The following is a 24,573-nucleotide window of genomic DNA, read 5'->3' as shown; positions in this document are numbered from 1 at the left end:
AACTATCCATCTGGCTATACCTTGTTTTGATATTGGGTTTCCTGCATGAGGTTTTTGAAATGCAATAAATAGTTGTTTAGTCTTTCTGATGTTCTTTGTCCTGTCAATGTAATACATCAATGCTCTTTTGACATCTAATGTATGTAGTGCCCTTTCAGCTACGGTATCTGGCTGTGGAAAGAACACTGGAAGTTCCACTGTTTGATTTAGATGGAACGGTGAAACAACCTTTGGCAAAAATTTAGGATTGGTCCTTAGGACGACCTTATTCTTGTGTAGTTGTATAAAAGGTTCTTGTATTGTAAATGCCTGAATCTCGCTTACTCTTCTTAGGGAAGTAATGGCGATGAGAAATGCCACCTTCCAGGTTAGGAACTGTATTTCGCAGGAGTGCATGGGTTCAAAAGGTGGACCCATAAGTCTAGTTAGGACAACATTTAGGTTCCATGAAGGAACCGGTGGTGTTCTTGGTGGTATAATTCTCCTAAGGCCCTCCATGAATGCTTTAATGACTGGTATTTTATATAGGGAAGTTGAATAGGTAGTCTGCAGGTATGCAGATATTGCTGCAAGGTGTATTTTAATGGAAGAGAAAGCCAGGTTAGATTTTTGTAAGTGAAGCAAGTAACCCACTACATGTTCTGGAGTTGTGTGTAATGGTTGTATTTGATTAATATGGCAGTAGCAAACAAACCTCTTCCATTTACTTGCATAGCAGTGCCTGGTGGATGGCCTTCTGGCTTGCTTTATGACTTCCATACATTCTTGGGTAAGTTGTAAGTGCCCGAATTCTAGGATTTCAGGAGCCAGATTGCTAGATTCAGCGATGCTGGATCTGGGTGTCTGATCTTTTGGTTGTGTTGTGTCAACAGATCTGGTCTGTTGGGCAATTTGATGCAGGGTACTACTGATAGGTCTAGCAGCATTGTGTACCAGGGTTGCCTTGCCCAAGTTGGTGCTATTAATATGAGTTTGAGTTTGTTTTGACTGAGTTTGTTTACCAGGTAAGGAAGGAGAGGGAGAGGAGGAAAAGTGTAAGCAAATATCCCTGACCAGTTCATCCATAGGGCATTGCCTTGGGACTGTTTGTGTGGGTATCTGGATGCGAAGGTTTGGCATTTTGCGTTCTCCTTTGTCGCAAACAAGTCTATCTGAGGTGTTCCCCAGAGTTTGAAATAAGTGTTCAGAATTTGGGGGTGAATTTCCCATTCGTGGACCTGTTGGTGATCTCGAGAGAGATTGTCTGCGAGTTGATTTTGGATCCCTGGTATAAATTGTGCTATTAGGCGAATTTGGTTGTGAATTGCCCAACGCCAAATTTTTTGTGCTAGCAGGCTTAACTGCGTGGAGTGCGTCCCCCCTTGCTTGTTTAGATAATACATTGTTGTCATGTTGTCTGTTTTGACGAGAATGTATTTGTGAACTATTATTGGTTGGAAAGCTTTTAGTGCTTGAAAAACTGCTAGAAGTTCTAGGTGATTTATATGCAGTTTTGTTTGATGTACGTTCCATTGTCCTTGTATGCTGTGATGATCGAGGTGTGCTCCCCACCCTGTCATGGAAGCATCTGTTGTTATTACGTATTGTGGCACTGGGTCTTGGAAAGGCCGCCCTTTGTTTAAATTTATGTTGTTCCACCACAGAAGCGAGAGGTAAGTTTGGCGGTCTATTAACACCAGATCTAGAAGATGACCCTGTGCTTGAGACCACTGTGATGCTAGGCACTGTTGTAAGGGCCTCATGTGCAGTCTTGCATTTGGGACAATGGCTATGCATGAAGACATCATGACTAGGAGTTGTAATACCATCTTTGCTTGTATCCTTTGTGTTGGATACATGCGTTGTATGATGGTGTTGAAATTTTGAGTTCTTTGGGGACTTGGAGTGGCTACTCCTTTTGATGTGTCTATTATGGCTCCTAGGTATTGTTGTACCTTGCGCGGCAGAATGTTGGATTTTGTGAAGTTGACGGTGAACCCTAGTTTGAAGAGGGTTTGTATGATCTGATTTGTGTGATTTGAGCACTCTATTAACGAATGGGCCTTGATTAGCCAGTCGTCTAGATATGGGAACACATGTATTTGCTGCCTTCTTATGTGTGCAGCGACTACCGCTAGACATTTGGTAAAGACTCTTGGTGCGGTTGTTAATCCGAAAGGCAGTACCTTGAATTGGTAATGTATTCCTTTGAATACAAACCTTAGGTATTTCCTGTGCGATGGGTGTATTGGTATATGGAAATAAGCATCCTTGAGGTCTAAAGTTGCCATGTAGTCGTGTAGTTTTAGCAATGGTAACTTCTTGTAGTGTGACCATGTGAAAGTGGTCTGATTTGATGAAAGTGTTCACTACTCTGAGGTCTAGGATTGGTCTCAGAGTTTTGTCCTTCTTTGGTATCAGAAAGTACAGTGAGTAAACTCCTGTGTTTATTTGTGTGTTTGGCACTAATTCGATTGCGTTCTTTTGCAATAGTGCCTGCACTTCTATCTCCAGGAGATTGGAATGATGTTTTGTCAAATTTTGTGCTTTTGGTGGTATGTTTGGAGGGAATTGTAGAAATTCTATGCAATAACCATGTTGGATAATTGCAAGAACACAAGTGTCTGTAGTGATTTCCTCCCATGCTTTGTAATAATGACTTATTCTTCCCCCCACTGGTGTTGTGTGGAGGGGGTGAGTGACATGTGAGTCACTGTTTAGTAGTAGTGGTTTTGGGGCTTTGAAATCTTCCTCTATTCCTAGGGAATTGCCCTCCTCTATATTGTCCCCGAAAACCTCCTCTATACTGTCCCTGGTAACTGGACGGTGTTGCTTGTGAGGTGCTGGCTTGTGTGCTCTGACCCCGAAACCCCCCTCTAAAGGGTGTTTTGCGGAATGTGCTGTAATTGCCTCTGCTCTGCGGGGAGTAGAGTGCGCCCATGGCTTTGGCAGTGTCTGTGTCTTTTTTGAGTTTCTCAATCGCTGTGTCCACTTCTGGACCGAACAGTTCTTTTTCGTTAAAAGGCATATTGAGAACTGCTTGCTGAATCTCTGGCTTAAATCCAGACGTTCGGAGCCATGCATGCCTTCTGATAGTTACAGATGTATTAATTGTCCGTGCAGCTGTATCTGCAGCGTCCATGGAGGAGCGGATCTGGTTGTTGGAAATGGTCTGTCCCTCCTCAACCACTTGTTTTGCCCTATTTTGTAGGTCCTTGGGCAGATGTTCAATGAGATGTTGCATCTCATCCCAATGGGCTCTGTCATAGCGCGCAAGTAGTGCCTGGGAGTTCGCGATGCGCCACTGGTTTGCAGCTTGTGCTGCGACTCTCTTACCAGCTGCATCGAACTTGCGGCTTTCTTTATCTGGGGGTGGTGCATCTCCAGATGTGTGGGAGTTGGCCCTTTTCCTAGCTGCACCTACAACGACAGAGTCTGGTGGCAGCTGTGTAGTGATGAAAGCCGGGTCTGTAGGAGGCGCTTTATACTTTTTTTCCACCCTTGGTGTGATTGCCCTACTTTTGACCGGCTCCTTAAAGATTTATTTTGCGTGCCGGAGCATACCAGGGAGCATAGGCAGGCTTTGGTATGAGCTGTGGGTGGAGGAGAGTGTGTTGAATAAAAAATCATCCTCGACCTGTTCTGAGTGGAGGCTTACATTGTGAAATTGTGCTGCTCTAGCCACCACTTGAGAATACGCGGTGCTGTCCTCTGGTGGAGATGGCTTCGTAGGGTATGCCTCCGGACTGTTATCTGACACTGGGGCGTAGTATAGGTCCCATGCGTCTTGATCTTGGTCACCCTGGCTCATGGTGGTGTGAGCTGGGGAGTGTGATGGAGTTTGTGCTGGTGAGACGTTAATCACGGGCGGAGGAGAGGGTGGTGGGGTAACTTTTTTCACCACTTTTGGTTGTGGTGTCTGTTCAGTTTGGAACTCCAACCTTCTCTTTCTTCTAATAGGGGGAAGGGTGCTTATTCTTCCTGTCCCCTGCTGTATGAAAATACGCTTTTGCGTATGGTCCACATCAGTTGATTGTAGCTCTTCTTCAAACCTATGCTTTTGCATTTGGGAGGTTAGCGAGTGCTCTTCTGTATAAGAGCCTGAAGCTGGGTCGGTTGCAGTTTGTTTCGGGACCGAAACCCTGTCTGCGTCTTTTTTCGGCTCCGAGGTGACTTTTTTCTTTTTCGGGGCCGAAACCTCTCGGCGCCGATCTTCTTCGGGGCCGCTGTCTCGGCGTCGAGCCGTGTCTGCACCAGCATCTCGGTGTCGATGCTTGTCTCCAGCACTTTCTCGGTCCCGAGAAGGCTGCGTGCCGGTGTCTCGACCGGAGTCGGACGATCTCGGCACTGTTTGGGCCTTTTTCGGTGCCGACGGTCGGTCACCGAATTTATGGGTCGAGCCATGGCCTGGTGGCAGTGGCGTCCCCTGGGCCTTGTAAATCTTCCTCTGAGTGGTTTTCGACGTCTTACTCACGGTTTGTGTATCGTCGAATCCTTCGGAGTCCGAGTCTTGGATCGAGAAGGTACCTTCCTCCTCTTGTTCCTCGAACTCTCGGTGGGCTGTCGGCGCGGACGCCATCTGAAGTCTTCTGGCTCGACGGTCTCGGAGTGTTTTTCGGGACCGGAACGCACGACAGGCCTCACAGGTGTCTTCACTGTGCTCAGGTGACAGGCACAGGTTGCAGACCAAGTGCTGGTCTGTATAGGGGTATTTATTGTGGCATTTGGGGCAGAAACGGAACGGGGTCCGTTCCATCGGCGTTCTTCAGCACGCGGTCGGGCCGACCAGGCCTCGACGGGGGATCGAAAAACTACCCCGAAGGGCACCGGAGCTCTTCGATCCTTCGACGCGGTGTTGAATCTAACTACGCCGATCCCGAACGCAACAATACCGACGAAAATCTTCCGAAATTAGCTAACTTTCCGTTCCGAAACTCGGAGCGACAGGAACACGTCCGAACCCGATGGCGGAAAAAAAAACAATCGAAGATGGAGTCGACGCCCATGCGCAATGGAGACAAAAGGAGGAGTCACTCGGTCCCGTGACTCGAAAGACTTCTTCGAAGAAAAACAACTTGTAACACTCCGGCCCAACACCAGATGGCGAGCTATGCAGAACATGCGTATCTACAGCGACAGATGCCATCGCACATATTGTTTTCTCGCCATAGATCCCTAACCTCCTTAAATTACAGAAATCATGAAATTTGTTCAGTAACTTCTGGATTCCAACAGGGGTTCTTGAGATGAGCAAGGTGTCCTCAGCAAACAGCAACCCAGGGATGGAGATGCCGCCACATTTAGGAGTATCATGAATACAATAATTTAGATGGTTAAATACATCATATATAGAAAGAAAAGGGCTTTGTGGCAAGGTCATATCCTTGACTGAATCCAAGGGTGATGATAATCTTCTCTGTTAAAGCCATGTCCTTGCCCAACCAAACTTGGGTGTAATTGTTCTTGTGAAGCCTCATTAAAATCCTGACCAAGGAGGGAGGAGCCCCATTAACCTGAGAGAATCCCAGAGAGAACCCCTTGCAACCAGATCGAATACAGCTCTCAGGTCGATGAAGGCTACGCAAAGATGGTGCTTTTGAATCACAATATATTTCCAGAGAATCAACATAAACCTAAGACCTACCTGATCCACTGTTCCAAAAGTGGACCTAAACCCAGCCTGTAAGGGAGAAAGAACATTTTCATCAGAGACTCACTGCTTGCGTCTGGCTAATACCCAACAGCAAAACACCTTTTGGAGAATGTCAATCATTCTAATAGGCCTATATTTACTAGGTACCGATCTTGCACTCTTTTTAAAGATTGAATGATTACAGCTCCTATACAGGAATTGGGAAAAGGACCACCTGACATAATGACGCCTGACAGAATATTAATGCACGAGTCCTCAATCTCAATTTGAGAACAATGCAAGTCACCCAGAATAAGTTCAAGGCTTGGAGCTTTCCAAGGATTTAACAGTGCTATTGCTTCTTTTATAGAAAGAAGGGAAACACTAGGCCTGATGTTACAAGACTACTACTAGCATGGGTACACACATCTTTACTACAGGGAATCTGGTCTGAGAGAGATGTAGAATAAAGAATAATGAAATGTAGAACCCATACCTGCTGTTGAATATGATGAACAGTCGAAATACAAACTTCCAAACTGCCATGGGGGATTATATGCCAAAAGAAAGACAGATCTTTCCTTTTGGAAGCCTCTAGCAGATCCTGCTAGTTTTTTTTATCATCCCAGCCCTTTTTGCTTGCGCTAGCACCCCTATATAGTGGAGTCTGGACTCGCAAATCTGAGAAGGACTCAATCTTGTAGCAGTTAAACAAGCTTTAGCCGGTCTGCAATCCTTGGTAAACCGAGGTGCCAACTCAGCGGAAGCTCCGAGATTTGCCAGTTCTAAAGACAACATCAAAAAGATGATGTAATGAGTCAAACAAAATACCATGGATGATAGCGATTAGAACTGCATCCAGATCAGTATCCTCATATGATGAAAGAACTGAGGCAGCTGAGGCAAAAAGATCAGCAATTGAAGATAACCACAGAGAAAAAGAACACATTTTTGGCCACTTTAAAGACCCTCCTAGAATTCTCAACAATAAAATTCCAGTGTACTCTTGTCAAGGGAATCGAATAACCCCTCTCTCAGCGATAAATGCAGAGGATTATGATCGCTCTCTAGTCAACTGGTTCCACAAAAGTCCACCTATCAGTTCCATAGATTAAGACAGCATTATATAATCAATTATGCTTTTTGACGAACCTCTGCAGAAGTAAATGCCCTACCCAAATCATCATCTGACCTACCATTACATGCCCGCACCCAGTTATAGTAAACAAAGCTAATTGCATTGCTACAGCGGAGGAAGATTTTAACAAGCATTGGCAAAGCCAATAGGTTACGTTTTTGCAAGAGTCTGAGCTAATGGCGTTGTAAATGACAATGTCTTTTACCAATGTGTTATGGAGCGGAGTGGGTGTATGTGGAGTGGAATTATGTGGGTTGGATTGGAATTGTTAGTTGTGAAATTGTTGTGTTTGGAATTGTGTGGTTTGGAGTGGCTCTGTGCACTGGAATTATGTGGCATGATGTGCTGTTGAATTATGTGCATAGTAATTATATGGTATTGAGTGTACTGGAATTATGTGGAGTGGAATTGTGTGTCATGGAGCGTAATTATATGGAATGGTATTTTGTGTTGTGGAGTGGCATGTAGTGGAGTTAAATTGTGTGGTGTGCTGTTAAATGTTGTGGCACGGTGTGGAATTCTGTGATGTCGATCGGATGTATGTGGCGTGTTATGTAATAGTGTTGAATTATGTGGTTTGGTGTTAATTATGTGGTGTGGAATGGAAATGTGCAAGGTTGAATTGTGTGGTGTGGAGCTGTGTGGCAGTAAGTGAAATTATGCTGATTGGAATTATATCGCATAATGGGAGTGTATTTATGTGGATTGTAGCTATGTGCAATAGATTGGTTTTATCTAGGGGTATATTTATGTGGTACTGAGTACGTGTAATTATGTGGTGTTGAATCATTCTGCATTGAGTAGTATTTTATGGAGTGTAATTATGTTGGATGGTGTTGAATTGGATGGTGTGGAATTGGGTGGTGGTGGTGTGTGTTGCATAAACAACAGATCTCGTCTTTTGGACCTTATAAGTGTGTAGCCATGAAGCATATTATCCTGGGTGCTGCGCTTCCAGGCTTTTTGTGTGTGTATGTAAAATGAAAAACAAATTGTCGTAAAGGCACGGGGTCAAACAGGTACAGTAAATAGGCCCAGGTGCTAAAATAAAAGTTCCCCTCATTAGCGAATTAGAGAGGTACAAAAAAGCCACTGCTTACACATAGGGACAGTTTTGAACTTGTTAAGACATGCTGTATAAGTTGTTTGCAAAGTATGGTAGACTTCATTGATTTGAGCTTGCTGCAGGCGTTGTTTGTGTTATTATCTAGGGAATGAGCAGTAAATACCTGCGCATACCATAAAACAGGCCCACAAACAAGCCAAAATATGTCCCAAACACTGACCTGTCAGATCAGTCCTTTTGGTGCTGCCTGATTGTAATTAAGCCAGTCCAACTTTGACTGGCACTAAAGGGGACTATTGTGAAGGATGTTTTGCACAATCAAAATCGTAACAGGTACAGTGGAAGAAAGATTTATAGAATAATTTAAAAGACAAAAGGATGAAGATCAGCTCAAATAAAGCTTTACTATGCAAGTATGTATGTATGAGAATTATTTTTTATTGAATCATTTTTGTCTGATGAGCCAGATAAAGAGGTCTCAAAGACACACTCTATAAAAAGTCTATTTCTAGATGGCTTTCCACTTTGCCTTGCGTATCTGAAGTCTGGTGATGCCTACTTACATAATTGATAACAGGCACTGGAGGTGGAGAATGAACCACAGTCTGAAAACTATGATTTTGTAAAATAAAACGTAATTGTGCTCATCTCCAAAAGCATGCTCTGAGTCAGGCCACATTGACTTCGAAGCCGCCGTTAAACAAGGAAGAAGACTGCTGCAGAATTAAAAAATACTTTAGAAGCGATGCAATGCCAGGACGTAAAAAGATGCACAGACCTGCACACAGAACATGGCATCATTTACATTCATACCCCAAAGAGCCTTGCCTCAAAGTGAAAGGAGACGCTTTTAAAGCCAGGTGAGGAGGTGGACTGAGTGTTAATGCAATCCTGATGGCTGGGATAGAACTTGCCTGCTTGGCAACCAGCAAGAAGTGACTCTGGAATAGGGGTGGGTCTCTACTGAAACAGCAGCCTGTGCATCTATGGCATGTGCACCAGAGCAAGGAAAACCTGCTGCCGAATTTACGCTCCCTACCCAGCCACAAAACAACACGTAAACAAGATAGGAAGCGACACGAAGCAGCTTCTGAGTACAAAGGGAAAACGAAATGTGTGAACAACTTCTCAGCAGAGCAGTACCGATCACAGGTACTAATATTTTTTCAACTGATATATTATAAATACTAAAAGGGAAAACTCCTACAAGTCAAATCACATCATTTAGGTGGGGTGCCTTGCAAATTGGAAATATATTAAGTATAAAAAGTTTAAGCAACTGTACCTCAGTTCGTGTTAGGGATATTGGCTGAGTCAAAGCCCTTCCCAATCCTCAAGGCAGCTGGGGGACATAGTCAGGGCACAGGTGTGGGACGTGGAGGCTTCAAATAGAATTGTCTTCATATTTAACTCCAAATGGAACAGCAAGAATCCTCAAATGCTTGAGGGGTTAAAACCAAGAGGGTCACCTTCTCTGGGCTCCGACAGGCACGGAAGGGGCCTTCCTTTTCCTAGGAGCAGCCCGCGCTGTGGGAGGCGAAATAACTTTTAAAGCACCTGCCTGGGGCTAACTGAATGCAGCTGCTACCCTGCCGATTGGGCGGCTGGATGACTGAGTTCTCCGGGCCCCCACAGAGTCATAGATGTTGCAGGAGGGGAAATATCTTATAAAGCGCTCATCTGGCACTAACTGGATGTGGCTGTTTCCCTGCCACTTGTGCTGCTGGATGACGGAGTTCTCTGGGCCCACACAGAGTCAATTTAGTCATCCAAAGTTGACTGCCCAATGAACATAGGTGAAAAATGCCAGCAGTGCTACCTTAATTCTAAATAACTGTCTAGACTCTCACAGGACCACAAGAATGTCTTTCAGGCTACGGAATTATTAGCCACAAATTAATGACTCAAATGGGAATAACCAGCACACCAAGGGTTAGTCTTGTGTTTTGCTTTCCAAACCCAGAACTGGCGATATACAAACTTATGGAAGTATATGTTGAGACTAAAGAAAACAAGAACAATGAGGTTTTCATCAACATGATTTCTACACCTGATAAAGATTCCCAAAATTTGAAGTAATAGAAACAGATTTTTCCATGCTAATCCCAGACACCAAGCTTTGCCGTAAAGCAAAAGGTCCTAGGCTTCTAATAGTAGTGAACTCTTTAATACGCATGTGGCTTCAGATGGCAAAGGAACACAATATTAAATCCAAAACCACGTTTGTATATCCTGTCCCAATTTATTAGTGGTGGAGGAACGTGTAGTCACATCACTAGATAAAGATAAAGCCTTTGATAGTGAAATGTGGGAGACTATATGTGGGAGAATGTGGCAGTCCTCCGCCTTATGAACTAAGGACCCAAAAAAACACTGATTGGGGTAGATCACTGTACGTATCTCGTGGCACAAGAGTAAAGACATGAAATACAGCAACTGAGAGATAGGAATGGCGCCTTGGATATGGAACCACTGGCAGGCAAACTAAGAAGCTTGGCAGAAAAAGGAATTCAAATATGAAAGACTATGCATACTGCTTTGATGCAGACTGATGATTCGCTTATCGGAGATACTTGCTGAAGAGCTCGAGAATTTTGCCTTGTTTCTGGGTTGAGAAGCTAATGACAAAAATCAATGTTTTTTTCTTTTGGGGGCTTTGGCAAAACAGGGTCTTATCCAGTTGCCAGACTTGGAACTGAAAAGCAGGACAGATAAATTGTACTAGCTATAAATATGAATCGATTAGACAACATGACTCTGTTGATATAATATAAGCGGAGCTACGGAAGGACTCAGGACGTATATAGCACTGTGGATTTCACTCCCACTTATCAGTGATGGATGACCATGTGCTGGCAAAAGTGGTAAAGCTGCCCCAGGGCCAGTATGCTTTTCAAGGGTGCATGTGCATTAGTCTCAAGAAACTTTTCAAGGAACTAAATCAAACACTAATAAAACTGTTATGGGTGGGCAGTGCAACAGAGTAAGACAGTAAGTAATGAAATTGCCTTATGAAAGTCAGGGACAAGAACTAGATTTGGAACCGTATGAGCATGCTTTGTTTAATATTCGGCTGAAGGGCATCCCTAGACAAAGTTTTACTTAAGGGACTTAGAGAAGTAATAGAACATTTGTTTCCATCTACAGGAAATATCACACTGGACCAAGCCCATTTCACCCATTTAGTGGAACAGATGTTAAATTGATCCTGAATTATAAAGAACGTTATTGAAAAAATGTGATGTTTCATTCCGGGGGTGTGGACAGACCAGGATGGGACTGGCAGGAGTGGTGCTGCGGGATGGGTCACATGTAACAATAGCTGAATAATAGCTCAATATTTCTGTAGTTTCAGGAGCCTCATGTCCAATCTGGTGTCATTGTGGGCCAGTTCTTGCATTTACCAGATTCATTAAAGTAGTACCTTACACTTGGGAACACTTCCCAGATACCCTGGAAGAAACCAATAGTTACTAAATATGGTCAAATATGATAGGTACATTTCACCCTCGTCTACATTGTTGCAGCTGCATAAACTCAAACTTGTCCTAGGAGAAGGAAATGTGGAAAGGAAAAAAAGTACTTGCCAGTAAGTACAGTTCTCCAGCATTGCCATGTGTTCCTTACTACCCACCACCCTCCCATTTCACAAATACTGTTAATGAGCTTTAAAAATATGTTTTGCCCCTCAGTGTTGAGTTGAAGTCAGGAGGCTCTCCACCTCACGGACCAATATCTGGTTCATAAAATGAGATCAGTAGCAGTTTCAGTGTTATTTGGGTGTATGTGTACGTTAGTGTTGATTACGGAGGGTTTCCAGCCAGATGATGGGAAATAATTGAAGCACCTTAATCAATGAAATAAGCAATGCAGGAGAATCTTTCCAAAAATGCAAAACTCCACCTATCCATTCCATTATCTAGTTAACCATGCATACTTGGGTCTACCAGTTTATCCACTAATAATCTAGCCTATCGATCCACTCAGTCGAATCATTCATAGATCACATCAGCTCAGTCATTTATCCAGTTACATATAGCATTTTCCTTCGCCCCCTTCTTACTTGTATATCCACCCATTGCAACAAACCATTTTTGTACGTAACTGTGACATGTTTAGCACTGCATGGAGTTCTTTCATCTGTAAGAAGTTGGCATTTAAAATAACCTCATTAGGCTACATTAATTTTTCACTGCTTGTGCATTTACCTAATTACATACAGACCCTCAAACAGGATTGTTTCAAGAATCAAAACAGTATGTGAAAAATGTAACAGTACCTGCAACACAGCCCCAACAACCTCTTTATCTGAAATAGGCATGTCCGTTGGTCAGGACCAGCCAGTTGCTTTACAAACTGAGCATTCTGTTTGATTAAATGTTGACATATCCACATCTATAAAAGCAGAATGGTAAACAATGAATACAGTCAATAACAAAAGAACTTTAAGAATACATATTTAAAATGAAGGCACAAATTAGTCGTCCACAAAAACCTATGTGATATCTATTGTTCATAATAATGACGAGTTGTAGTAATTAAGATGCTACATCGGCATGGATGGATCCTCACAATGTCACAGACACATAACTGGTTTGAGTGTGCCAATTTACAGTTGTGCTGCCACACAATAGCAGGCAGGTCACCCATATATCCACTACACTAAAGCTACGTGTGAAAGCTACGGAAATAAGCAATTAACGTCTGATTTCCTAAACTTATGGCATATGATGTTTCTCACAAAATATATCTTTCAGAAAGCAACCCAAGTCTGTGACAAGAGGGCTTGGATAAACTTACCAAGCGTTTAGAATCCTCCCTTTGCCTATAAAAAAACAGAAGTTGCCGTACTAAAAGAGTCAGGCTGGTTTCATTGGTAATGGACACGTTTCCCTCGGATTGTGTCAAAGCAGCACAGCGATCAAATTCACTTCTCTGAATGGAATACTGAAAAAGAAAAACACATATCAGGGTAATTCATTTTATGAAACTTAACTAATATTAGTGCTTGACGTGTACATATAAAGATGCAGCAGATCTCACTATGCAAGAGAACCTGTTTGTTAAGGAGGTGTGCACATACTCAGACTAAAACTCTTGCACTAGTCCTGACACGTTTAGGTACTTAAGTAAAAGAAGTTAATGGACTCAGTAAAATAAGTTCAAGTACTAGGCACCTTAAAGAATCTGCCCATCTAGAGCACAGACTACTAACACACATCATGTAAGGTGAGCCACTCATCTAAAGACAGTCCTATGTTCCATTAAAGCTGAACAATGTAACTTCTTTATGCATAACAATACAATGCAAAAGTATTATAATCAAATAATGAGGTACTGCATGATACTAGCCCCACACCAAGGTACAACTAGAAAGATACACAAACCATTTAATCTAACATTTAACACTAGAAAGGAGAACCAGACCTGGTGGAGCACTGGACTCGACCCGGACCCATTTGCCCTCGATATTTTATGGTGGTGTGCAAAAAACAGACTGTTGGCTGCAAGGATAGGATTAACAACCATGTTTACGAATCCCTTCCTCGTCGCCTAGGAAAGTAGTCGGCTCCGGGTACTGTGTCCATCAGGGACAATAAAGTTAGTTCACCCCCCCCCCCACTATTCTGGGTCAAGGGCAGTATGGTTAGGTGGCGCGTGCATTTGCTTTCATGGTGAATTACTTTTGTTCTGAGCTGGATTTTAATTATCAAATCTTTTCGTAACCACGGGATTCCATGCAGAGCATCAAAACTTTAGATATGGAGTAAAGGGAAATATTAAACCTACCTCAACCTGGTTGTGCTTTTTTTTCAACATTCCTTTATGGCAATGTCAAATGACACTATCCATACTGCCAGGGACCAAGAAATGGATGCACGTTCACAGGAAGTCTGAAATTGTGGGAGGTGGGGAAAACAGCAGCTGCAGGCCGATGCCGAGGAGTTTGCATAAAATTGGGTAATTATTGTATAGAGGGGTGAAAGACTGTCTCTTGAAGAAAACAGCAGGCATTTACTCACTGTGGAGACCAGGAGTACAGCATTCTAAAGGTGCTAAGGCGAAGTAGGCCGCGGCGTTTCTTCCTCCCGGTGCTGAACGATGGGATCCAGGAGGATGGGGTGGGATTGAAAGAAAGTGCTGTGCTGCCTGGTTAGAATTGTAACAGGTGGGGCGGTTATCTCAGTGTATGGAGAAAGTGTTTTTTCTGCCTAGGATCCCCAAGGCACCTGGTGTAAAAGCTGAGCAGAAGGGATATTCTTTAAGACCCCCGACAGGAAAGGGACTCAAATTTAAGAATTAAGCCGGGAGCTGGGTGGAGAGTGTATATGCATCCCAAGCCAGTAAGTCTGGAAGATGGGGCAAGAGGGTTCTGACCCCTAGGAGGGCAAGGAAGCCCAGAGGAGGGAAGGGGGTTAGAATAATGGAAAATATTGCATTGGAATTCCTGCTAAAGGGAGACAAAATTACCCATCCCTCAATTCTTTTTTTCAAAGTCATGATGGGTGGATAAGAAGGGGTGCTACAGGCTAGGGGGTCCCACAGGTGTCAGAATGAAAGTCATTCATCAGGGAGGTTGAAGGGAACCCTGTAATTAGTATGGGCTCCTTGGCAACTCTGAGCAGAGTAACATAATAACCCCCAATAGATTCTGATGTAAAGTCCCCCACCGGGAAGTTTCCAGATAAGACATAAGTAAAAGATAAACACGAGGGGGGAATTTTTTGGGGTCCCTCTGGGGAATCAGTATGAGCCTCTTGCTGGTACATCTCACAAAATCTCCAATGGAAGAACCGGGGGCCTGAGATGCTCTCTGGTTCAACCAGGAACACAGTGAAATCAGGAATACATCACTCCTGTAACAACTTACACATTGCCCACTCTGGCAGCAGACAGTTCATCACCCAATCCAGTTTCAGCTTCAGAAGAGCAGTTACGTCTGGATCTCTGCCAGGAGTTGCAAAGGTGGTTCGAAACAACAGAGTCTAATCAAAGGGGCTTTCAGGGTGTTTGTCAAGCACTTGAGACATTATTGGATGAGGTATTTGAGAGGACTAAGACGCCAGAGAATGGCGGTATCAGGTGGTGTGGTTAAGTATACCTGTGGTGAGTTTAAAAACAAAAAAACAAAAAAACTTAGGACGCAAAATCATAGTCTGCAAATTGATATGGAAAGGTTGGGAAGTCATTCGAGAAGAGACAATCTCAAAATTTTTAATGTCCCAGAAAAAGCAGAGGGTAGTGATCTGAACAGTTTTATTATTAACTTACTGAGAGACTGGGTTCTGAAGTGAAGAGAAGATGTTGACTTGGAGAGGGAGAAACAGGGAATTCATAGAGATACTTTAAAACGGTCTGAGTTAAGGTGGAACCCTCAGAGGTTCTTGATGAATTGGCTATAACATAGCACAAAAGAGGTGATTTTGAGCCTCGCTTTGAGGAATAGGAATTTGGAGGGGCAGGGGTTCATGTATACCATTAGATCCGATATTTGTAAAGTCACTGAACAAAGACAGTGGGAGCTTGACCTGGGAATAGGTGAGCTTCAGAGGTTGGGGGTAGTGTACAGATGTGTTTCCAAGCCATGCTCAAACTCATGTGGAGCAATAAGATGCACAATGTAAGGAAAACAGAGCAAGCTGATGATCTCATCAGAAAAACAAAGTTCTGTTTCGGAAAGAGAGGGTTTGGTGTGGATGTGATGTAGAGATAAAGTTAAACTAGGGAGTGCTGATATCGGTTGAAGGCTCAACATGGTCTCTCTCCCCCCCCTCTTTCTCCTCTCCTTCATGCTAAGAAGGAAGTAGGGAGTTAGTTATTCTCCGTTATTTTTTTTCTTCTCTTTTATTTTTCTCTGGGCCATGGGGGTACAGCTAAGAGTGGTAGTATGCAGATTAGTATGCTTTTCTCCTTAGGCGGAAATCTGAATCAGCATATATAGACATGCCATCAAAATGGGGGGGACACCCAAGGGGTGGGCACTGGGTGGGGAGCAAAGTAGTATGAAAGTAAATAAAATGACTGAAGTCCTCTTTCTCAGATTTGTATAATTCTCCATCTGGACAAGGTGGGGTTTCCTGTCTGGATAAGAGAGGATGTGGTAAAGTACTTTAGGGTCTCCCTCTTCTTTACTTCTAAAGGAGTATATGGGTCAAATACATTGGAGGTTTTTACTTTGGGAAGGGAAGTTTGGCAAGAGAAAAGTCAAGAGGTGCAAGATGGTTGGAATGTGCAAAGGTGTAAGTGAAATCGGGATTTTGACATGGAACGTCAAAGGGCGTCATACCAGGAAGAAGCAGCAGGTTATTAGGAGATATCTGCAGGATACCCTTATCCAGATTATGATCTTGCAAAAGAGACACTTAACAGCATCAGAGTGTAAAGTGCGTTTTAGTGGTCAGGTATGAGTGCGTAAGGTAATAAATTTAGATCAATCACTGGCTGTAGTGTCTTGCATGATTTAGAACTGAACCTTTCTAGTTCCCCGAGGACTGAGTATCAGTGTGACGTAATCGCTAGAATAGAATTTAATGACAGCTTGTTTTAAAATGTGGGAGTTCACAGGTACGCACAGAGGAATAAGGATGTGATTTACAACTCCATGTGTGGCCTAGTATTCCGCGCGTACCAGGCTGGGGAGGACGCTACACTGGCTATTATGGGTAATAGAGCCTTACAGAGTAAACAAAGTATTAAAGAACCCGATGCAGGATTTTGCTGTGTTATGTGTGACATACATGGATGGGTTCTAGAAGAGGGACTATCTTTTACACTAAAAACATTGCAGTTTCATGAGACTAGACTACTTTCTTGTTGATAAATTGCTGGAATATAATGTTAAAGAGATTAGGCATATCCCAACCCATTGCTCTGACCATTCTGCCATTTGTTTTAAGGAAATACAAGCAAATAACAAATACACAATTAATAGGGTGTCAATTTTAGATTCAGATGTAATACACACATTGTAAGAAGAAACTAAATTCTAGTTCAGCTATAATATAGGGATGGCTCCTTTAAAGTTAGTGTGGGTAAAATGGGGAATAATTAAAGGGTGAAAGACCTTTGAAGAAGATAGAATGTGTGAAGGGGATATGGGGTGTTGGAAAGAGTTAGCTGGGTCGATTACCGACCAACAAGCAGAGGGCGTAGAAGTGGTTGGCAGAGAAACTGACAGCCTATGTTCAGGTGGTTGTAAAAGGGAAGACAGCAAAGTGGCAAGGGATTGGGTTAGCACATTTTTAACATGGGGAGAAGTGTGGTTAAGCATCTAGCTTGGAAAGCTAAAACAGAGAGATTCAGGAACCATAAAAAATCAGTGGTTCCCAAACTGTGGTCCACGGACACCCAGGGGTCTGTGACACATTCCCAGAAGGTCTGCAGGCCTGGGCCAGCAGGAAGGCACTTCTCCAACTGGGGCCTCTTGCTGCGTGTTTTTATATTTATTACTTCATTTGTGCATCAGTTTTAAAGGCACTGCAAAGTGCCTTGTACATCCAGCAGCTTTCACGCAAAAACTGAAACATCAAGATAATTCTGGTGATTAATGTACCTCCTGGAGAGAGATGGTAGTTTGTCTAGTGGCAGTGTTGTCTCATTTAAGGTAGCAAAGATGATTAATATGCCTGCTGCAAAGAACAGTATTTTATGTGCATAGCACGGTGGGTTACTGCTTTTGTCACAGAGATTCTTTTGAAACTGTGCAGTTCATAAGTTACAATCATAATCTGGCACAGTGAGCTATGAATTGCCAAAGAGTAGCATGAAAACTGTATGGCACAAATTAGAAAGTTATGTTTTTCCCTTAGTCTTTCATTATCCTTATGCTGCTAAAAAAAAAAAAAAAGTTTGCGTACATAGAAATACATTCTCTTATTATTAAAGTCAAAGCTAACTACTGTTTTATCTCCTGAATTCTGTGTTTGTGCTTCTCCAGACCAAGCACTCTTAGAAAATGCCTACCAGTATGGATGACATGTAAATCCTACACCTTGTAGTCCCCTCTAAAGTGTTCTGACACCCTACACTGGTATGAGAGGTGCTATAAAACAAATTAAATGCATGTGACCGATAGGCTATGGAAAGATGAGACTCTTACGGTTTTACGTCCTTTCACCCACCACATATTTATGTGAAAAAGCTTTCTCAGATCTTATGTACCTAATAAATAACAACAGAAATCGCTTGGGAAATGTATAATGTGACCTCAGCTTTCCTAAATAAACTTTCACAAATATACCAAACATTGAAAATTTAGTCGCCAAGATGCAGTGCCAACCTTCTCATTAAAAGTTTTCGATTTTTGCATATTTGTTCAATATAAAATAATTATATCTTTAGTAATTCGAGTATTTGTTTGGTGTGTGTTTGTGTATTTTTTGCGAATTACTGTTTTAATGTTTGAAATTTAAATCATACAAATTGCTTGGGGATCTCTGGCTTCCAGTAGTGATTCATTGGGTGTCCTCAGGAGGCAAAAGGGTGGGTACCACTGATCTGAATAAACTAAATTTCCACAAAGAAGGCACCACTAAGGCCTGCTGGAAGAGATGGAAGCGTGCGCTGTTAGAATGTTGGAAGAGTTGTAAACGGAATCTATCTGTTTCAGTCCTTGGGACAAGAGGGAGTGGTTGAAGGGGGAGCAGTTACCAACTTTGGCCTCTATAGATCAGGAATCTCTGCTTGGAGATATCACAGATAAGGAAATTAATATTCAATTTAGTTGAGTCCACAACGGTAAGGCTGTGGGTCCAGATGCCCTCCCAGGGGAATTCTATAAGGGGTTGAAAGAGTTGATAATTCCAATATAGAACATTGTGTTTAATGATTTGTTGAGGGGGCAGTCGACCCCACCCTCACTGTGGAATGATGCCATAATAACTCTACTCCTAAAACCCAATAAGGACCTAAGGAAGGTGGATTCATATAGCCCAATTTCATTATTGAATCTTGAGTATAAGGTTTTTGTGTGCATCATTTCAACAGATTATCTAGGGTGAAACGAGGTATTGCACACCCGAGAAAAAAGGGTTTGTTCCTGGAAGGCAATTACATGATCTAACACACATTTCAATATCTTCAGTAGATTTGGCAGTGGTTAATTATAAGGCATTAGCTATAGTTACCATAAATGCAGCTAAAGCATTTGACAGAGTCTGTTGGGCATATCTGTGGGAAATCTTGGAGAAGTTTGGTCTCATTGGGGCAATTATGAACTTATATTCAGCTCCAAAAGCACAATCAAGCCAGTGGCGCGCCTGAGAGAAATCACAGAGGCCTTTGAAAAGTTTTCAGGATGTACCATAATAAAAGGTAAGATTGAGGAGATGGGGTGGAACCTGGAAAGTGTGGGGATCCCTACACATACTAGAATTAGATATCTCGGAATTATGGTGACTCAAAGGTTGGAGGAAGTTCCAAAGTTGAACTTGCAAAATGTAATAAAAGAGAACGATGGCTGTTGGCAAAACAGAGGTACCTTCCACTCACATTATATGGAAGGTTAGATTTAGCTAATATGGTCATCCTCCCTAAATTCCACCAACTGCTGTTTAGCAAATAATAGCTTGGTAGGCTACAGGGCAAGTTGGGGAGCTTTATCTGGGCTCCCAAGGGACCCAGACTGAGCTGGAAGAAGATGAGAAAGAAATTGGAAAAAGGAGGGGTGGGCTCTTCTAGAGGTCTTACTTTATTATTATTTGTTGCAATTCAGGAATAGTAGAATGCTATTGTCTACTCATTAGAACTCTAGTATGGGGGTAATATAAGCTGCTATGGTCGCGTAGACTCTCATTATTCTAATGAGACAACTGGATTTTGAGCAGCAGGATCGCCCGCGGTGTGGGAGACTAAGTCTAACCCACTGTGGGTGACACCTTTCGCTCTAATCTGGGTTTTGCTCCAGCCAACTAGCAGTGCCTCATCTCTACCTAAGGAAAGTGATGACTGGGCAGCCGAGCGCATGACATACTTGGCTTCTCAGGGAAGTCGTGGTCACTCAGCTCTCATCCGTTTCTCTCATTTACAATTCAGTTTCATATATAAATGACAAACAGAAGCAGTATATGTTTCAATAAGTTTAATAAAACAACTGCATCTTAGATAGCAAAGCGTGAGCTGCAATAACCAGGACGACACAACATGACAGAATTAAAATTGTGATGAGAGGCATGAAGCATAAAAACAACGCTATCATATTGTCACTATAATCGATGGACTAATTCCTACCTAGGCTATGATTGATCACAGCATGTTAAGCTCTAATTCTGCCCTTCAGGTTCCTCTGGGAAGACATCAACCCCCATACCTGAGCAAAGGCCTGCGGTCTACGTTAGCATCTGTAGCGAAGCCTTCAGCAATCAGCATACAGTTGTGGTTCACTGGCTGGAATCTCCCTCTAACGTGTAAGGGACAACAAAGTGTTTTTATAACAACACAGCTGATGTTCTGAGAAAATGCCCCTACATAAGGATGTGTATCTTCTACGAATGTTGGAGACTAAACTTCTACCCTGTCACCGGCAATTTACTGTGCAGTAGCCTTGGAAGAAGCACAGTGATCAAAAATGTCATGTTTGAAAACAGAGTGCTGGCCTGGGCAAAAACAGTTAGATAAACAGAAAATAAAACAAGACCGTAAAAATAGTTATTGTAACAATAATAAAACGAAGTTGAATAAAATATTTCTAGGTTGAAGTGCACAGCGGCCTGGTGTATTAAAATAACGTGCATGGAGCTATAACTAAAATGGCTACACAACACTATATTGGGTTCAACATGTTCAGATATATTTATTTTCTGAATTAGGGGATACAAAATTGTTTAAGAATGCGCGGCTGAAGTTTTGCGGGCATTTGCAGAAGTGTGGTACAGTATTGGAAGAACAATGGGGGCAGGTTACTACTCAGGGTATTCCCCTGTTTGGAAGTGACCTGGAACTCCTCATTTTCTGCAGGATAAATTCAATTTTTCTCTGATTGAGGCTGGTATAATATCTTGGGGCAGCTAAGGGAGGATACTGGGGTAATCTCATGGAAATCTCTGTGTGAAAAAACTTATGGCCCTGCCTCATGGTTTCAGCACTGGCAGTAAGTTTAGTGGGGGTGACACAGAAGTAAGTGGCCAAAGAATGGAGGAAGCTAGTAGGCAGGGAAGGGGACCCTGCACCATTGAAAAGTGAGATCTCGATTTGGTTTTGGGACCTAGTGGAGGCAGATAAAAGGTGTAGATGCTTGCTTGGGAAGGGTACCCAGCAGTAAAAGGGCTGCCCAGTGTATCTAAACCTCCAGGTATATCACTAATAAACCAGCAGCTCTCAGGAAAAAACACTTCTTCACACTACACAGAATTCATCTGTCCCCAAAGAAGATGGCTAAATTTGTGAAAGGACATGTATTACACTGTAACAGATGCTGGGAGGAGAAAGCCGGTGATCTACATAGGTTTGTCACCTGCTCCAAGTTGAATACTTTATGGAAGGGTATATGTTAGGCTCTCTCGGAGCAAGTGAGTCATGAAGTGGAGAGTAGTCCTCTATTGATCTTGTTTTGGGTAGATTGCGACTGAGCTCAGTCATCATGTCAAGTTTCAGGAGACAACTTTTTTTTTTATATTGCTCGCTAGGAAGGAGATCTGTATAAAGTGGCTTTTGGGACCCCCTCCTACCCTGTGCAGAAGTTTGAAGGCAGCAAATCAAGTGTGCAGGTTGGATTTGGATTGCAGTAGTAGTAATACAAGCTTCAGTATGCTTATGGGCTTGTTACACCGGATGGAGAGACGGTCATCATCCCCTTAGGTCCAATGATTAAGCTGGATGGGCCGGAGAAAATCAGTTGGAGCTGGGTTTCCTCCAACCTCTGCACTAGTGTATTCGGCAACTATCATTCAGACAGTAAATGGAAAACTTTTGGTTTGGAATCCGTTGTACCAGAAAGCGAATGAGGAACAAAAAAGAAAGATTGATAAACTACCTGCCAAGAGAGATAAAGTACACAGTTAGGCACAGCCATCCTACAACTCTCCACTGAAGAAGGCAGTTGATTACATTTCCTGTTGTGGTGACATGGTCGGATAGTTTGTGTGATAGTAAGTTTAGAGGTACCGAAATACACTATTGGAAACTGTGCTTGCACCACCAAACTCCTTTAATATGTTTAAAAAGCATTATAAGTGCAGAATTTGTCTTTAAAACAGCATGCATAGTAGGAACAGCCTCATGAGTTGTTGCCAATTCATGTTAATCCATCACAGTTCAGTAAATGTTTAAGCGAAAATATTATCTCAAAACATTACTTCACCTTTATTACCATCATTTCAATTAGGAGAATATTCAAACTTCTGAAGTATAATTTTCTAATTGGGACTTGACAGTAAATGTTCTCATTTATGCTGATAACACGGCAATGTAATAGGTTGATTTGTACATTTTACCACTTTATCTAGTTCGATTTATTAAGACAGTGAGATTTCACAGTATTTAGTCTTGTTTTTTCATTGGTTTAGCCATCAATCATAATGTCCAAATCCACTCTTGATCATTGTATTTACTACCATGTCCAACTTATAGAGACAAGGCACTCATTGAATTGGCATAACATAATTTAAGCAGCGAGCTGACCCCTTCTCCATCCATCACATGCCTAATATATCAGATTAGCACCTTCACATTTATTGGTTGTTCGTGGAATGAACTATGCCGTATATTATTATTATTATAAATAAACAAGATGACCCAAACCACAGTGAAACTTGGGTACAAATCTGGTATGTACTAGGAAACAATGATTTTACTTGCAAAGAACAGTTTTAGAAAAAACAAAATTCTAATACACGAGCGTGTCAACGTAGCTTAACAAAAATACCTTCCTGAAACATTAAGAATAAAATAAATGCTGCCATATAGCTTCATAACAAATGACTGAAAATGGCACAGTGCTCAGTGCAGAGGCTTGCAGAACACACACATACCAAGTAAGTGTGCAAAAATTGTTTTGGGGGAAAAAAATCCAGCTCTTATTACAACACAAGTGGAGAGGCACAACTATCACCAAGGTTTGAACCTTTTGTTACAAATAGCCGTGTTCGTAGGGCTTCACCTGGTGCTTCTTGATAAATTATTTCTTTCCACTCAGACACTCTAATAGTTTCCAAACTCAGTCTTGAGGCACTGCATTTCTTCATCTGCATGTAAGCCAAAGATAGAACGGCCAAAGAAAGAAAAGTGAAAAATTCCCTGCTGAGCTTCTGTCTTTAAGCTCATAAATCGGAGTCAAGATGTATGCTGCATGGCCAGAACAGTAGCAATAGGCAGCCAGTGCTGAGGAGTCGGCCAATTCGCGTATGAACCGGATTTGATACAATCATGTCTTCCTGAAGGACTGCTTAACAATCCTTTGCCCTCTCGAGGCTGTATCTGTTGGGAACAAATGTGGGTTGGGCATCAATGTATCTGTTGATTTGGATGTTGACAGGCAAATTAGGGCAACTATGCAGCTATCATTCCAGTCACTGCCATTATAGACTTTTGACAAGAAAGGGAACTCTTGTGTTTCTCACACCATGACCTCTCTAAGGAACACCTTCCTGGCCAGTCTCTTAGGATGGTATAGCAAGCTAAATTAGAAACAGTGCAAGCAACACCCCCTCTCTATGCCCTAAGACATTGCTAAAGTGGGATCTCAAAACATATGCTGGGCTTTTCTGCAGGCACTGATGATGCATCGTTTTGTTCAGTTCTTCAAAGTCTTCTTGGACAATTTGTGACAAAGCAAACACTCCTTCAGTAAATGGTAAAACAAAAAAAACAAAAAAATAAAGAAAGAAAGCACTCAGCCGTAAAAGATGTTGAATAATGCCTTTGTATAGATTGGAAAGAATTTACAAAGGGAAACACACAAAAAAAATGTAAATCACTGCTTCAGGATCTTGTTACAAGGAGATTAACAAAACAGGATTAACGGTGGTTGACAGAGATGGATGTGATACAGGAGTTTTCCTCCTTCTTAAAGGAGCATGGCCAGTTTTCTAGCATGTTTAAGCTGCAATGCCCATCATTTACCTCACTTTCACTTTAATAAAATGTTCTGAAAGAGATTTTATAATCACTTTCTGAAGATTACTAATTCTTCACAATGGAATTCGCTTATTTGGCATTTTTAAGAAATCATACGAAGAACTGGCAACTATAGCCTGTAGATAGGTTTTCAAATCTATTTCCATTTTCTCACTATCTTGACAAATGTTTTTTTGATACAATGTTATTTGGAAAATTGCTCCGGGATCCTGTGCACGATTATTAAGTGCTTATGACTATTAACGAAGATTCCAGAAGGAGAAGTATATACAGAGTGTACCAAAACAAGGTGATGGATGGAATGCTTAAATTAATCTCAGCCACTGGCAATCGCTCAGGGCAGAATCCCAATCCACAGTTGTTGCCCACCATGCCAACTCAGTAAGGACCCAGCCATATAATTTTTTCCAGTGGCACAGTGAGCACGGGACCCACATTTGGGCATGCCAGTAACACTTAAAGCATCAAAAAACAAGGTGATGAATGGAATGCTTGAATTAATCTGAGCTACTGGCCATCGCTCAGGCCGCATCTCAATCCATTTCACTGTGCCAGCCTAACCCAACTAAACCTGGCTGATGAGCCCCAATAGGGGTGAAACCACTCCTGGGTTGCCTGTGTTCCAGTTCAAGGATGACCCGGCCTGGCTGTTTGGGCTGGACTATTCTCACTGGAGCAGGGTCAAGA

At 42.3% G+C, this 24,573-nt stretch overlaps 1 protein-coding gene across 3 annotated transcripts in view; it reads right to left on the bottom strand.

Annotated features, from left to right (window-relative positions):
- UBE3C (ubiquitin protein ligase E3C) overlaps positions 1-24,573 on the bottom strand; it is an 885,810-nt gene that overhangs the window by 737,798 nt on the left and 123,439 nt on the right. For all 3 annotated transcript variants that reach the window (XM_069211153.1, XM_069211154.1, XM_069211155.1), the window contains exons 6-7: positions 12,616-12,762; positions 12,095-12,210 (exon numbers count right to left, since the gene is read on the bottom strand). In XM_069211153.1, the coding sequence (XP_069067254.1) occupies positions 12,095-12,210; positions 12,616-12,762 (263 nt within the window). The remainder of the gene's footprint in view (positions 1-12,094; positions 12,211-12,615; positions 12,763-24,573) is intronic.

The sequence above is a fragment of the Pleurodeles waltl genome, chromosome 10 (genome assembly GCF_031143425.1).
Source record: "Pleurodeles waltl isolate 20211129_DDA chromosome 10, aPleWal1.hap1.20221129, whole genome shotgun sequence".
Classification (NCBI taxonomy): domain Eukaryota; kingdom Metazoa; phylum Chordata; class Amphibia; order Caudata; family Salamandridae; genus Pleurodeles; species Pleurodeles waltl.
This window is presented reverse-complemented; position numbering and strand designations above follow the sequence as displayed.